Source organism: Cetorhinus maximus, chromosome 24 (genome assembly GCF_964194155.1).
Source record: "Cetorhinus maximus chromosome 24, sCetMax3.hap1.1, whole genome shotgun sequence".
Lineage (NCBI taxonomy): Eukaryota > Metazoa > Chordata > Chondrichthyes > Lamniformes > Cetorhinidae > Cetorhinus > Cetorhinus maximus.
In genome coordinates, this window is record NC_135902.1 from 39,692,505 (window position 1) to 39,709,437 (window position 16,933).

The window sequence follows — 16,933 nt, forward strand, 5'->3', positions numbered from 1 at the left end:
TTCTTACCTTAATGCCACTAGCAGCACCCTTTTTAGTCCTTACCACCACCATTAACACTCCCTTTGTCCTTTTGTTCCTGACATCTTTGTCAATCTCTCCTTTGCCCCCACCTATCGCTGGCCTTCTATCCAGCTTCACCTGCTCTATCCCCCCTTAAACAGCATAAACTTCATGACATTTCTACTTCTCTGTAGCTCTGAAGAAAGGTCATACGGACTCGAAACGTCAACTCTGTTTTTCTCTCCACAGATGCTGTTAGACCTGCTGAGTTTTTCCAGCATTTTCTGTTTTTCTTTCAGATTTCCAGCATTCACTGTATTTTGCTTTTATCTTACTTTTATGCCCCTTATTAGTTCCCCTGCAAACAAGTGCAAACATGTTCCCTAAATCTTTCTCAACCTCTATCAGGTTATGCTTCATCCTTCTTCTTTGTAGAGAAAAGAGCCCCAGCCTATTGAATTGTTTTTTCTCTCTCTGATAGGCATAAACTCTCAGTTCTGGTGTCAATCTCCTGAAGCTGAACACCCAGTTTGAGAATGGGTGAACCCCAGTCCTATTGCGTGTAACTCCAGTTCCAGTGATTGCAGAGTGCCTGGGCTGAGGGGAGGACTGTCTGGTTCAGGAGAGAGCTCAGTGTGGGCTGCAGAATGTTTTTGTAATTTGCTTTCCTGTGTCAATTTCACATCAGTCTTAACCCCCGGTCGGAGGCTGTGCTAACTTGCAGAGTTTCCGCTTATAGCCTTCGGGCCACGCTGAAAGGTTTGTGGTGTTGCAAAAACACTTCGTCGCAGCAAAATGTACATGACACGGAAATGAAGAAGACGCAATGTTATTGACACAGAGCAACATGCTTCTCGGATCCAGAGTTTATTTTTAGTCCTTCAGATGCACTGACGAGTCCACAGTGTGACGGACACAGACAAAGGCAAAGCAAATAAATATTGCCTGGGCTGCAGCGGGCAAGCTGGAGTTGATGATATTCTCTGACCTTTGAGCTCCGTTTACTTAACATTTGACCAAGTTATACGTGGTCTGTAAGGGATAGGTGCTGATGGGTGGGTGAATTTGTGGAATTTAATTCTGCGACAAAGTATTATCCTCCTTCAATGGCACCTTACTTCAAATGTCCTCAACAGCTGTACTCAGGGACCACAGTCAAGACTCTTTGTCCAGTTGCTGAACAGAGGTCTCCAATAACAAACTGAAACCTCACCTTTACAAACTCAACCTGCCCAGTTATTTGCTGTTGATGCTGAATATCGCAATTTTTAAAAAAAAATGTGGAAACACTCAACAGGCCTGACAGCATCTGTGGAAAGAATAAACAGAGTTAACGTTTCAGGTCAACGACCTTTCATCAGAACTGGGAGCTGTTGGAGATTTGTCAGCTTATAAGCAAGTACAGAGCCAGGGGTATGGGGAGGAAGGAAAAGAGCAAAAGAGAAGTTCTGTCATACAGTGGGAAGCAGGAGTGATTGAATGACAGAGTGGTTGATGATACAAGGTGAAAGGGGATTGTAATGAGACAAGTAAAACAAAAGATAGTTACAGAGGAGTTGCAAATGGTTACAGCAGAACTATTACCGTGCACTTGCTGTCTAATAAAATTGGAGTGGTGCTATTTGATCTGAAGTTGTTGAACTCAATGCTAATGCTGGAAGGTACCTAATCAAAAGAAGGTGCTGTCCCTTGAGCGACATATGCAGGCAGCCACCGTGGCCACCTCCAACCTGGACCTGGGGATCTTGGTTAGACCCAGGAGCAAATCATCAGGGAGGCCCTCTGACTTGCCTGCCACCGCCACAATGACTGGCAGAAGATCCAGAGAGTGGCACTGAAATGGAGCCAGAAGTTGAGAATAAGCCCCTTCAAACAATGGAAAAGGGGCTGCAGCATTACTAACTCATTCAGGCCCACAAAAGTTGCAGGTGGCCTGGGAGTCCATGAAGTGGCTTAAAATCTTATGGCTCCTTGCATCACCCCCCACCCCAGATCCTCAAAGGTGTCCACAGGTGCTGCCTGGTCCGCTGAGTAATTTCAGAATTTTCCGATTTTATTTGCATTTGAGTGTGGATTAGCATGTCCAGGTTAGCCACCCAGCTTTAAATAGCAGTGTCGTTCACTGGAGAATTCGTTGGATGCCCACCGCCCAGTTCCAAAAGTAGAAAATGACCCATACGAACAAGACTGAACCTACATAGTCAAACTTAATAACAAGTGAAATAATATTTGAAGTGCGAATATGCATCAAAATACTAAAATACAATAGCCATACCTGTACAATTTATAACAGAAACAGGAGTCCACAGGTCACTCAGGTTAATGATTTAGATACAACCTTTCTATAGAACGTTATTTTATGCATGTATTTTTCAAGGATTTCCAGCATTCACTAGTTTTTCATATAATTTATAAACAGTTTCAAAGTATGTAAAAAGAAATCCTGACATATTTCTTTTCAGGAGGTTCCGAATAACATTTTCAGATATTAGGTTATGTTGGATATGATTACTCAATAGGCTTTTAATAATCCCCTGACAGGTAGAGACATTAAGAACGTGAGAAAGAAACTATTTTCGCTTTGAGGAAAAGGCAGATCCCTTGAGGATTATCCTCAGAAAGTACACATCATTGCAAGCCATTTGTTAATGGCACGAGGAAGAAATGTCTGTTCAGAGATTTTCCAATGTAATGGTCTGAATTTGAATAGCATCGGTTGTTTTGTTCCTATCTTCCCAGCATAATGGTTCAGTATTCTGGAGAGGTTCCTCCATGCCGGATAGATATCTATGACTGTTAATCCAGAAATATGAATGTTTCAGATAATGCTTTGAGTTCTGACAAAGGGTCTGCCTGACCTGCTGAGTGTTTTCAGCATTTTCTGTTTTTAAATTTCAAATAAGCTGGTCTGAACACAGGCATTTGCTGTTTTCATATAGACACAGACTGTGATCTTCCATTCTGAACCTTGATGAGGAAGATTTGCTTTCATGTCAACTCTGGCTGTTTGAAAAACTGTATGAAATAAAATGCAACTCCTCCCTATTTGCCTCACAAACTCTAAAGTTAAGTTAACTATTTAAGTTAAATTAACCCACACTTCAGCTTTTGATTGCAACCCAGTAGTTATTGCTGGATGGGATTGGGCTCGGACTTCATTCCCCCTGCCATCCCTTGGAAAGAGTTGACAAGGTTCACTATGCGGGTCCACGTGGCTATCATTTTATTGTTGAAGAGCATTTTCTCTGCTGAACTAGTTGTATCTGATAATATTTAGGCTTCGTACAGGAGAAGTGATTGCCTCAGTACTTTTCAAGATCTGCTTTCTAACACCCATCAAGTGTGCTATCCTGGCATTATTATCACTAAAGTTAGTTCATTTAGACAATACCGTGTAGGACCTTCCATGAAATGTCATTATTTTCTGCGTATTTCTTTCTACAGAATGGAGAGTTATGAAGAATTCTGCAAAGCTCGACTTGCTCAGATCAAAGCTAAGGTTAAGTTGGAGAAAAGTTCTCTACCAGCAAAAAACAGCAGAGGTTCTTTGATTCGGTTTCATGGTATTGCTATACTTCCACCACTGGCAAGTGACTGTGGCCCTGCCATGTTTAATTCGACTTAAAATACTGAAATGGTGGGGAAGGAGGGGGATAGGGAGATATAAAATTTATACAAACCAGACCTTTCAACTGAAAAAATTGAAATTGTGTAAAAGTTGTTTAAGTGCAAAACCAGTCGGGAATATTTGGTGCTGTCTGGACAAATGCCTGTACCACACTTAGATGCGTGTGCATTAGAGGACTGACATCAGGAAAAGTACACCTCAGAAATGTTTCAAAGTGTTTCACATATAGTGAATTACTTCAAAATATAATCATTGTTGTTATGAAGGCAAATGTTATTTATATTGTATAATTATGGGATTTGGCAGTTTTTGACACAATTAGCAATATTTTTAAACGCACAGTCTAATAGGGCTCAATTGACATTTCATTGCTCTAATTTGTCAACTCTTTATTAAGGATGAGGTTAAATCAGTGCTATGAATTTCATGTGTTTTGTATGCTAAGTTGACCATGTTCAGAAAAGTTTTTTATTCTATCAGAGTAATGGATAATAAGAACTATGAAATAATTTAAATGGTTGTCAATTTATTTAAAATGTTCTACATTTACACTTTCCTGGGTGCCTTGTATGTTAGGCTTACCAGACGTGTGATAAGAATGCTATAATTTGTCTGTCCATTGAGGCTTTCTGCCTAAATCTGACGCAAAATTAAATTTCTTTGCAGTGATAACAAGAAAGGACAATTTTCACTGGATCACATTGATTGATCAATATTAATCGTTGCTTCTAAAGATGAACATTTATTGTTAATGTTCTGTAAGGGGAAGAAAATAGTATAAGAAACATCAGTTAAATCATACTGGTCCTTTCCAGCTTTCTCCAGAACATAGAAAAGAGATACAGAAATTACAATTGAAGGCCATGAGCTATAGTGAAACCGCAAAGGGAAAACTGGATGAAACACAAACAAATATGCAGTTATCGGAGGTGGATAATCTGCTCAACAGTGTGCAGGTGAGGCCTTCCTATTTGTTATTTAAATTTATCAGGTAAGCTGTTTGTTTAGGTTCAGCTGTTTGTAAAAACTCAATTGCAGGGGAACCTGCCAGGTTACTTCCATAAGGTTAGCACAATCAAAATGGCGAGGTGCTGTTGTATACTCTACTGCACTGTGTTTTCTAAAGGACGCCTGTACTGTAGTTTCTGGATGATAAATATATTTTAAATTGTACCATGACAAATTTCAAAAACTAAACGATGGAAGTAACCAGGTCAGGATCGCATGCAGCCTGGCTCCTATTAAAGTGAATGGAGCTACTCCACAATGTGGTCTGATGTACTTTAAACTAAATGACTAGAGTGACCGAGAAGGGAACTGGAGACGCAAAATGTTAATCTGCACGAGAGAAATATCAAAATCAAAAAGATTTTCCAAAAAGTTAATATGGTGTCAGTTTTGGCTCGGTGGTAACACTTGCCTCTGAGTCAGAAGATCGTGGGTTTAAGCCCCATTCCAGAGACTTGACTACATCCTCCAAGGTGATGCTCTGGTACAGTACTATACCAATGCTGCGTGGTTGGAAGTCTTTCAGATGAGCCATTAAACTGAAGAACCCTCTTCCTTCTCACGTGGGCACAGATGATCTCGTGGCATTAATGAAAGTAGGGCAGAGGAGTTCTCCCAGTGCCTATATGAACGCCGTCAAAAACAGATTATCTGATCATTTCTCTTGTTTGTGGGACCTTGCTGTGTGCAAATTGGCTGCAAGATTTCCTTGCACGAGCCAGAATGAATATAGTTTCCAGAAGTATTTAATTGGTCGTGAAGCCAGTTGGGAGGCTCCTCCCTTGATTTCCACTTACCTTCCTGTTTATTAATATTCTTGACTTTTTTTTAAACCACTGAGCCAAGGCTGACAGTTTATTAACTTTTTGGAAAATACCTTTGATTTTAGTATTTCACTCTTGTGCAATTAACATTTTTAAAAACTGTCTTTGTTCTCATTTATTTAAAAATAATTGACACTAAACCAGTATTTGGAATTTAAAGACTATGGTAGAAACTGTATAATGCCTGTCTTGGAGTATATTATAAAAATACATCTAATAATCTGTACTAGAAAGGGCATTTTTATGGTTCCTCCATGAATGAAGGAGTCATCAGCAATGGTGCATAGCCGATAGAGAAGAGCTCTGTTCTAGTTGTGAGCAATGATATGCAAATATAATCAGTAATTCTATAATTGTAGACTGATTTTCAATCGTTTGTTATAGCTAATTGAGGTGCCGGCAGTTAAGGAGATTCTAGAAGATTATTCATTTTTAATGTTCCCTAACATGCCTGTGAATAACGACCCTGTTAAAGAGGTGAACAGTGGATGTGTAAAGGATTCCAACTCAACCACTATGCACAAAACCTCACATGGACACAATGAGCCTCAAATACCTGAGCCTACTGTTGCAGAGATGTCTGATGACATTGAAGAAATATATACTACAAACCTTATGCCAGATCCTGTACCTGTAAAAATGAGGTCTGATTTGATTAATGAAGGATCTGGCATTTCAGATTACCATGCCAGTTTTTCTTGCTTGGGTCTTGTGGCAAGTAATAGTACAAGGGCCAATGGTCACATAAAGAATGGCCCGAAATCAGGTGACTTTCAAAAAGCAACTACTCATGCTGTTCAAAATTTTACCATACATAAAATGATTCATACAACAAAACACAAAGCTACTAATTCTATCAATAAGCAAGAGAATTTATGTAGCTTTGGGAGTGCTGACTCTATAGTCATACACACAGGAGATAAAACCAACAGCAGTAACTCAGAATGCCTCCATAATCCGACTGATATGACCGATGTGAGCCATAATTCATCTCCTGACACCCCTGCACTTAGCCTACAGAACCTATTAAAAAAATCAAGAGAGTATCGAGATAGGCAGAGACAATCAAAGCTGCTGAAGATCTTACAATTCAATATTCCAGGAAAAAACCTTTTGGACAAGGAAAGCGAACTGGATGCAACTAAAGAGGGCAAAAATACCAGGGGGAAAAGAAATGATTCAGGAAAAATCATGCTGCCTAACACAACTTTAAAGCCTGAACCAGCTCTGCTTTCTGTTTCCTTATCTTGTTCCCATTCTTTTTCTGAACACAACCAAACTTTAATAACCCATGACGTGAACACAGGAAAAACAAACATAGGGCTGCATAAGTCTCAGATGTTACCTAGGGAGAATAAAGGTACCAAAGTAGATGAGGCAGATCCTAAGATCAACTTCAAGCCCTCAAAGCCATTTAAAATGATAAGGAAATGTGACTACTCCAAGGGAAGCCCAGAACAATTAAACGCTGGGGGACAAGTACCCCGATGCCAGGAGGGAGGTAACAACCTGAGTGGATCTACAAAAAGTCAAAATAAAGGTTTCATGGTACCCAGATTGACACTGAGCAAAAGTCCAGTGCTTTCAAAAAAGTGGATATGCCCATCACAAAAGCTGCTAGTAAATACTCCACTCAGTGTAAGTAGCGAAAAGATGGAACAACAGCAGAAAGGAGACAGTGCGGACATACTGGGGGATCAGTCAAAAATCAGCCGAGCTCAGACACAATTTATTACTGACCTGGAGGTGAACCAGGCCTATTTGAAAACAGACTTGCAAACCACGCTAGCTTCATCCTGTGAAGTAACAAGAAATGAGCAGTTGCTCAATAGTGAAGCAGCTCCACTGGAGGGAAACAGTGACTCTTTGTGCATCCAGTACATACAGGAAGATGATGAAAGCACTGACATTGTGGTAGCCAACTTACATTGGAATAAAGGACATAATGATCTAAGGTTTCCATCACATGAAAATTCTATCCCACCGACTGTCAATAGTGCTCCTGCTGCATTTCATGCCAATAGATTACAGTCTTTTGTCACACAAAAAATGTAGCGCCCAGGCAACAGTTATTGGCGCCGCACGCTCCCACAATAACAGTGCCTCAGGTAGTGAGTCTCAAGCCCACCATTCACATGACTGCAAAACCAAACTACTAGCAAGTGCTGTGATATGGATTTTCCTTTTGCGCTTTGAACACAGATTTTAAATTGAAACAGGGGATGGATAATTCAAAAATCTCAACCACTCCAGAATTTGGACTGAATCAATTGGACTGCAAAGTCAAAAGGAAACTATTCATGAATACTGCCAGCAATGGGCAGGAACAGCAGCCTGTTTCTCTGACTGGATCCTCCAGTCTGAACTGAGAAGTGTAAAAAAAACGACTTCAGCCATTTGGTAAGTAGAAGGCATTTAATCAATTTGCATTGAAGCAAATTTGATAAGCTTGCATAAAACATGCAAAACCTTATCTTCCATTTTCTCTGGGATATAAATGATTTTTGTTCTCAGCTATTTAATGGTAAATATTGTATTTACAACCTATAACCAGTGTGTTAAATTATTATTTGAAAATCCTCACAATTCCCCAACGTAACTACATGACTTTCAACAACATCATCCGTAGAAGTGTATGTCGCAATGTTTTTTTAATCCACAGAGCACTATTTGCATTGACATTAGGTAAGGACAGATTCAGGCTTGACTGAGATACTCCATTTATCATCTCCAGACCCATTTTGGGTCAATCCTACATTCCCATCAAGCATGAAGAGATTGCAGTGCAGTTGAGATAGGACTACAGCAACCCAATTTTCCATCCCATGTCCCCTTTCAGTGAAGCTTTCCACTAGGAGCTCAAGATTGATAAATGTAGTCCTGTGTCCACTAATGCCAAATGTGCTGGACTGTTTTCAGGTAGGGTGTGCTGTTATTATTTAGGAAGATCTGAAACTAATTATGATCAAAAGCCAGTATGATCATATAGTTCTGTATGTATGAATGCAGTCATAATTGTAGAAGAGATGGCCCAGAGAGCTGGAAAGCTACGCGATTATACATTGAAAACAGGTGTCCTGAGGAAGAGAGTCCAAACTTACGTTTCCACGGATACTCTAGGCAGTAGACTCTAAACATACCATTTTTCACTCAGTCTCGTCCTGCATATAATCTCTTCCACCCACAGCCAGTTATTTGATCTTGGCATCTCATGTGGCACCACTACGAACCTCTTAGTCACCGACATGTTTATCTCTGACCTCCTCCTGTTGCATATTTAAATATTTGTTATTCTCAGTACAGTATAATGAATGATGCACTGAAAATCATTTGCCTTTGTTACTTGCTCTTTCTAACAGTAAATATATAAATACAGCTGGTTTAGTAACCACGGATTGTTAACCATGAACAAATAAAACCTTAATTTTTGCTTTCAAGCCTGAAATGGTTTTGTGTCGTTCTTCCATTGGCAATGATTTGGAAAGATGATAGAAAGGGACGGCTTACACATGACAAAACTTGCAGTTAATCATAATATTTGCCTGGAATTATCTTCAGATAAACATGATTAACCTTATATAAAGCAGTCGCAAAGTTCATAGTTATTATGCCAGACTTTCCCCCCGTACGGTATTGAGGCACGGATTACAAATAGAGTCATAGATTCATAGTATTTTACAGCATGGAAAGAGGCTCTTCGGCCCATCGTGTCCGCACCAACCATCAAGCCCCTATCTACTCTAATCCCATTTTCCAGCACTTGGCCTGTAGGCTGGTATGCTATGGCGTTTCGAGTGTTCACCTAAATACTTCTTAAATGTTGGAAGGTTCCCGCCTCTACCATCCTTTCAGGCAGTAAATTACAGATACCCCCCACTCTCTGGGTGAAAATAATGTTCCTCAAATCCCCTCTAAACCTCCTGCCCCTTACCTTAAATCTATGTCCCTGGTTATTGACCCCTCCACTAAGGGGAAAAGTTTCTTCCTATCTACCCAACTATGCTCCTCATAATTTTGTACACCTCGATCAAGTCCTCCCTCAGCCTTCTCTGCCCTAAGGAAAACAACCCCAGCCTATCTAGTCTCTTTTCATAGCTGAAATGTTCCAGCCCAGGCAGCATCCTGATGAATCTCCTCTGTACCCCCTCCAGTGCAATCACATCCCTCCTATAGTGTGGCGATCAGAACTGCACACATTACTCCAGATGTGGCCTAACTAATGCTTTATACAGCTCCATCACAACCTCCCTGCTCTTGTATTCAATGCCTTGACTAATAAATCCCATATGCCTTCTTAACCACCTTATCTACCTGTCCTGCTGCCTTCAAGGATCTATGGACAGGCACACCAAGGTCCCTCTGATCCTAGGGTCTTATCATTCATCGTGTACTCCTTTGGCTTGTTAGCCCTCCCAAAATGCATCACCTCACACTCTTCAGGATTAAATTCCATTTGCCACTGTTCTGCCCATCTAACCAGCCCATCAATATTGTCCTGTCGTCTAAGGCTTTCCTCCTCGCTATTTACCATGCCACCAATTTTCATGTCATCTGCCAACTTACTGATCATACCTCCTACATTCATGTCTAGATCATTAATGTATACTACAAACAGAAAGGAACCCAGTAGCGAACCCTGCAGACACAGGCTCCCAGTCACAAAAAGAACCTTCGACCATCACCCTCTGCCTCATGCCACTAAGTTAATTTTGGATCCAAATTGCTCTGGATTCCATGAGCTCTTATCTTCTTAACCAATCTCCCATGCAAGACCTTGTCAAAAGCCTTACGGGAGTCCATGTAGACTACATCAACTGCAATACCCTCATCTACACACCTATACACCTCCTCAAAAAATTCAAATTTGTTAGACATGATCACCCCCTGACAAAGCCAAACTGACTATCCTTGATTAATCCTTGCTTCTTCAAGTGGAAATAGCTGAAGATGGCACAGAAACTCCCTGAAGTAAAAATCCACCCATTTGATGTCATGAAGGTCTCTACCTGAAGGCGGCTTTTAAAATTCATACTACAGCTTGTTTTCAAAACTTTTGGAAAAACAAAAAAAAACTCAGAAATCTTGTTACAGCATGATGAAAAAGACACTTCAGGCTGACAGAATAATATTGCTGCCTGGGAGGAATTTCTGGCAAAATATCAACTGCTTGCAAAGGCTTTTGAAGGAGGCTGAAGTTTCCAATAAATGTTAGTGACGGCATTCAAATTAGAATGGTCAATTAGGTAGGTAAGCTTAATCATATCATTGTGAATGATGTAATTTGTTTGATCATATAATTTATTTACCAGAATAAATGTTATAGAAATTATAAAAAAAAGGATATGGTGCCACAGTCAATAAAAAGTGTCATGCAAATACTAGTTTGGGCTTAAAAATTATAGTACAAAACCAGATAGTAACAATTGTACAACCCAACAAGATTAATTATGTCGAGAATGTAAAAATGCAAACCGTTCGGCTTTCATACTTTAATCAATATAATTAATGAGGGAAAAAGCACTTAATTTTAGACATGTAATCTCTTCTACACAGAGCCACTTACTTGTCCTTCCCATGCTTTATGACAAGATTATATATGCCAGTGAATAATGGGGTATTTCAGTCAGTATGAGTTCTGCTGAACTGTGCTAATTGTGCTGTCTGTGCGGTTGAAAATATCAATTAATATTCTTAAATGCATGGATGTAATAGAATTTCTGCATTACTTGAACTCTAACAGCACAGGATATAAATATTAACTGATGCTGCTTAAAGTAGTCAACACGTTTGATTACTTGTTTCTGTGCTGCAACATTTAATAATTCTATGTCATTTACTACATTTTTTAAACTCATTCTTCGGATGTGGGCATTGCTGGCTGGGCCAGCATTTACTGCCCATCCCTAATTGCCCATGAGAAGGTGGTGGTGAGCTGCCTTCTTGAACTGCTGCAGTCCATGTGGTGTAGGTTCACCCACAGTGTGGTTAATGGGAGGGAGTTCCAGGATTTTGACCCAGTGACAGTGAAGGAATGGTGATATATTTCCAAGTCAGGATGGGTGGGTGGCTTCGAGGGGAACTTCCAGGTGGTGGTGGTGTTCCCATGTGTCTGCTGCCCCTGTCCTCCTAGATGGTAGTGATCGTGGGTTTTGAAGGTGCTGTCTAAGCAGGCTTGGGGAGTTCCTGCAGTGCATCTTGTTGATGGTACACACTGCTGCCACTGTGCATTGGTGATGGAGGGAATTAATGTTTGTGGATGGGGTGCTAATCAAACGGGCTGCTTTGTCCTGGATGGTGTCAAGCTTCTTGAGTATTGTGGGAGCTGCACTCATGCACTGTGTGGTGTGAATGTTACTTGTCACTTGTCAGCCCAAGCCTGGATATTATCCAGGTCTTGCTACATTTGAGCATGGACTGCTTCAGTATCTGAGAAGTCACGAATGGTGCTGAACACAATCAGTGAACCTCCCCACTTCTGACTTTATGATGCAAGGAAGATTACTGATGAAGCAGCTGAAGATGTCTGGGCCTAGGGCACTACCCTGAGGAACTCCTGCAGTGATGTCCTGGAACTGAGATAATTAACCTCCAACCACCTTCCTTTGTGCTAGGTATGACTCCAACCTGTGGAGAGTTTTCCCCCTGATTCCCATTGACTCCAGTTTTGCCAGGGCTCCTTGATACCACACTCGGTCAAATGCTGCCTTGATGTCAAGGGTAGTCACTCTCACCTCACATTCATATTCTGGTATGTACTTGGGAACAAGTGAATAAAAATCTTTGTTGAACACTTTTTCCACAAAGAGTGCCTCTTTAGTGCATCTTATTTCAATTTAAAAGGAATCCAAAATCTCACAAGGAACGACATAAACAGGCTCAAAAGTAACAAAGCAGATCAGAACCTGAACATTAGCATCTAAAAGCTACAACAGTCCATAATAAATTCAATATAAAGGTTCCATTCAGGGTTTGAGTGACTCACATTTGAGATTTTGCACAGGAGTGATGAATAAATTATTTATCTAGTTTGAACTTATAAAACATTTTGAAGCATTTTAAGAACAAATGAGTGATTATAAATGGACAGTAGAATCCATGGAAGTGTTTTCAAAATTCTTCTAATTTTAAAGAGAAACAAAAAGGAACAAATAAAATAATAAAGTCTTTGTCAAGAGATCATGTTGTTCAAACCAATTGTCATTATCAGTAATGTAGTGAAAGATAGGGTCTCTATAAACAGTTTATGTTTGTGTTACAATTCAGTTCAAAGTTATTTGCATGCTTTTATTTTTCTTGAGCTCTGTCACAATACCTGTATTCTGTTTTGACTATTTTTTGAAAACCACTTAAAGGTCCTTCACAATTAAAGATTATCTCATCAAAATTTCCAGTTGAAAGAAGTCAAATCCCGTCAGCCCACATTTGGTTCGAACATGCATTACTAGTCATCTGATTCAGAATGTGGTTCATACAATTACTTCACATTATGTTGTAAACGAGGGCTATCAAACACAATTTACATGATAAGTTTGATCTTAGAACTTGGAACGGGCCACATTTGGCAGCAATTGTTTGGACGTATCAGGTGGAGAAATTGGTATGTGTTTTGCCCACTCCTTGGATTTAAAACCAGTGCAATGCAAACTAATTTCTGACTGTGAGACCCAGCAGCTAATCTGTGGCAGAGGCATGGCTGGCAGCATATTGGTCCTCACTGTTTTTAGGTTTATGTGGTGACCACTTGAAATCAACGTAAGATCAACTTAAGTATACAATGAAGAGTCCCGTGCCTATTTCAGGGGCCCTTCGGCAAAATGTATGAAAAACTGAATGAAACTCTGGCTAGTTTCTCCAGTTCTACAGCGATACAAACAATAGACTTAAAGGGACCGCTGAATGCAGCTGAGGAAATGGTTGTGAAAGATACTGTACTTCTATTTCTGGGAAATATGGAGGAGCAGGAGTGATCCTCCCATCTCCACAGTACTACTGTCATCCACCCATCTGTGCCAACCCATAGTTGGCTCTCTTATGCCTCCTCCATGTTCAGATCTTGTGATGCTCTCTGAGTGCAATGAGAATCCTCAGTCTCTCTCCCATTGTTGCACATTTTCCCCCCAGTTCATTATTTATCCACAGTAAAATCTCCAGCTTTCTCCCACGCCTTCATCACATTTCTGCCTCTTTCTAGTTCCAAAGAAGAGTCATATTGGACTTGAAACATAAACTCTGTTTCTCTCTCCACAGATGCTGCCAGACCTGCTGAATTTTTCCGGCATTTTCTGTTTTTATTTAACCTACTTCTTGACTGGCTGTTCCTCTCATGACGATGCTCCCACTCACCTTGTTGCTGCTGCTGTATCCAGTTCTGTAGAAAATATCAGGTAATGCCTTCCAAATCCTAAGCACACATTGTGTAAAAAAAAAAAAGGACTTTCCTCTTGTTGCCTCTGGGTCTTTTGCCAGTCACCTTACATCTTTGCCCTCAGGTTATTGACCTGTCGGTCATTGGAAACAGTTTTTCTTTATTTAGTTGATCCAAACCTTTGATCCACATAACTGGAATCCCTCGTCCTGGGAACCATTTTAGTATATCTCTTTTGTACCCCTTCCAAAGCCCTGGGTCAAAATCTGGAAACGGCCTTCCTAACAACACTGTGGATGTACCTGCACCACATGGACTGCAATGGTTCGAGAAGGCAATTCTCAAGAGCAATTAGGGATGGACAGCAAATGCTGGCCTAGCCAGCAATGCCCATACCTTGCGAAATAATTAAAAAAAAAATCCTTCCTAAAGTGTGGTGACGTCGATACAATACTCCAGCTGGGGCCAAAGTAATGTTTTACAGAGGTTTAGAATAAGTTCCAGGATTTTGTGCTCTATGGCCAGAATGTTTCAGCCCCACCCTGCCCCTGCCAACCCCCACCCCGCGCCACCCCCTCCCGCCAACAACCCCCCCCCCCACCCCACCTACACCCCCTCCACCACCCACACCCCCCGCCCCCCCCCATATTTATAAAGCTCAGGATCCCATATCCTTTATTAACTGCTCTGCTAACCTATCCTGCTACCTTCAAGGGTTTCTGCACAAACATCCCCAGGTCTCTCTGTTCATGCACTGTCTTTCGACCTTTGCTTGTATTGTCTTTCATCATGTTTCCCACCAAAATGTTCTGTTATCACCCAAACTCTTCTGACAGATTTGGAAGATTCCATGCTGGGGTAGGAAGAGCTGACATTGTCTGCTCTGTGATCTTGCTTTAGCACCACCCACCCTAGCTGGTCACAGTGTGACATAGACTGTGGTCACGGATAGCTCCCATGGCCTGCTCTATTATATCTCACAGACCAAGGTCACCACTTTGGCCCCCGCCATAAGCTCTCCCCTCTTTTGATTGACTCCATTCCCATCCCTGCTCTTGATTCAGCCTGTGGGAAACTTCTGTATTCTGTACAAAATAAAATTGCACAGCCCATGTGGGGGTTGGAAATATCACACAAAAATGCAGAGGGGTGAAGTACGCTTCTTAGTTTCGAAATGATGTTTATGGTGAGCCGCAGAGATGTTAGTCTTGAAACTAGTTTGCAAAATAAGTCTATAAAAATCTTCAGCTCCACGAGTGGAGATTCTAATCTATTTCAAATAAACCCATTTAAGATCTCAGTTAAAATAGTGGGCAGGGGAATGTGAGCAAAACAGGTTGTGTTTTCGCCCACTTACATTGAGAACATTTCAAGACTGTTGCAAGCTCAGAATTTCCTCTCCTTTCCTCAGATGGTTGACTACACAGGATCAGACAACACTGAAGAATCTTTGGGCCTTCTATCAACTTTAAATGAAACAATTACTGTGGAACAAAATACCCAAGGCAGCAGGAATGGCCTTTGTTTTGCATCAACAGTTATCAACTTCTTCCAGGGCTTGGGCAAAGGCACAAAAACTAACAATTATTTCGGTGCCTCAGCTTCGTGCTTTGGGAAACATCAGAAAGAAATCATGAGTGAAGACATTAGCCTGACAGTGCGTATGGCTTTAGAATGACATGGACAGGTCATTGCATTCCATCCTGAGGCGCATTTTATTGCTTATCCAATGAAAGACAATCTAACACACAGAGGAGTGCGCAAACCCAACTCAACAACATATTCCCATACCATCTTTTAGCAAATGCCGAGCCCTGTTTCCAGATTTGGAAATGATCTACAACAAAGAAACAATGCCTCCTTATATGGGCCATACAGCAACTGTGCTGAGGTAGAATCAATTAACAGGCTTCTGAATGCCCATGTGGACATTTCCATGGGATTACCTGGTCCTCCAGCGGATGAATTCACCTGGGAATCTCTTAAATTTAAAGGAAAACAAAGACTAGTACATAACCTAAAATGATTCAAGTTTCATTTAGGAAATGATATATTTACCAGATTTTTTTGAGCTCCAGAATATAGTTTAATGACTACTGGTTTAATGCACAAGTGATTTGACATTGTTGATCTTATAAGTGCCGATTGGTTTGAAGATTTTCATTGTCCCTCAGCCAGCCTTTATTTAATGTCTGCAACTTGCAAACATTAATATTACAGCAAGAAAGCTACACAGGAGTCTGTACCTTTATTTCTGTAGTGTTTGCAACTAAAATAAACACTTAAATGTAATTTAAAGTTTTGGAATAATTGATATATTTTATATGTCAAACAGAATAATTTCTGTAAGTTAGCAGCAGTTTCAGCTCACTGCACTTGAAAAAAAATAATTGAAGGTGATGTAAGGATTAATTAATTGATAACATTCTTTTATTTGTTTGAACAATTTTGTAAATGAACCAACAGAAATACTGAAATCAAACCTGAATTCTAAGGCTGTGGCTGATCATAACTAGAAACTAAAAGTCCTTCAGGTCTCACTTGTGAATTTCTTGTTAAAACTATGACTGACGGAACCTATTGCTATGTTTCTGTTTCTTTTCCCTTTTCCCATTAAATCCTTTTGGTCTCTGTATCTCAAACTACTCTTGTAGGTGAGTCCTAGTTTCCTACATTCTTCAGAGTATTTCCATTTCTCTTAATATCTTGGCAAAATATTGTAAAGACCAAACATAATGAACAGGAAACTTGTTTTTCTGTAACTTCAGGAGCTAAATCTATCCTATGACCTGCACAAGATCCTTGTTGATTTTGAAACTGGTAGAATATTACAGTAGACCTTGCTTTGGGCTGAAACTACCAAAGAAATTCATATTCTGCAATAGAACAAATGAATAGTAGCAATAACAAAGCAAATCTTTAGAGAAGTGATTAAGCTTTGCCAGCTCCTCACATTGTAGAAAATTCCAACTATGCAAGTTATCTACCTCATGTAACTCCTCGGAAGTTTCAGACAGTTCTTTTCAAAGGCTTCATATCAGTCACTGATTTCAAAAACAAAGGGTAATATGTGCCTTGCAATTATGACCGTGGCTGCAAGTCAAACA

The 16,933-nt window shown here is 40.3% G+C and overlaps 1 protein-coding gene and 1 long non-coding RNA gene across 9 annotated transcripts in view; one reads left to right on the top strand and one right to left on the bottom strand.

The window, feature by feature from the left end:
* LOC144699823 (uncharacterized) overlaps positions 1-8,653 on the bottom strand; it is a 75,237-nt gene extending 66,584 nt beyond the window's left edge. The window contains exon 1 of the long non-coding RNA XR_013580632.1: positions 8,563-8,653. This is a non-coding gene — a long non-coding RNA (uncharacterized LOC144699823). The remainder of the gene's footprint in view (positions 1-8,562) is intronic.
* On the top strand, positions 1,226-16,461 carry LOC144699818 (uncharacterized). 8 transcript variants are annotated; one of them, XR_013580624.1, is made up of 7 exons: positions 1,226-1,505; positions 3,446-3,587; positions 4,445-4,585; positions 5,846-7,861; positions 10,553-10,708; positions 13,709-13,845; positions 15,238-16,461. XR_013580624.1 is itself a non-coding variant. In XM_078571101.1 (4 exons), the coding sequence occupies exons 2-4, from the start codon at positions 3,447-3,449 to the stop codon at positions 7,514-7,516; spliced, it is 1,953 nt and encodes a 650-aa protein (XP_078427227.1). In that variant the 5' UTR covers positions 1,226-1,505; position 3,446; the 3' UTR covers positions 7,517-8,898. The 8 variants fall into 8 exon arrangements, 1 of the variants encoding a protein (XP_078427227.1); XR_013580623.1 differs by having other exon boundaries at positions 10,553-10,704; XR_013580627.1 differs by lacking the exon at positions 13,709-13,845.
* The last annotated feature ends 472 nt before the right edge of the window (positions 16,462-16,933 follow it).

Excerpts from the sequence above, each read along its gene's own strand:
- LOC144699818 (XM_078571101.1), top strand. The coding sequence starts at position 3,447 with ATGGAGAGTTATGAAGAATTCTGCAAAGCTCGACTTGCTCAGATCAAA. Across the intron at positions 3,588-4,444 it reads TTGCTATACTTCCACCACTG|CTTTCTCCAGAACATAGAAA; the intron begins GCAAGTGACTGT and ends GGTCCTTTCCAG. Across the intron at positions 4,586-5,845 it reads ATCTGCTCAACAGTGTGCAG|CTAATTGAGGTGCCGGCAGT; the intron begins GTGAGGCCTTCC and ends CGTTTGTTATAG.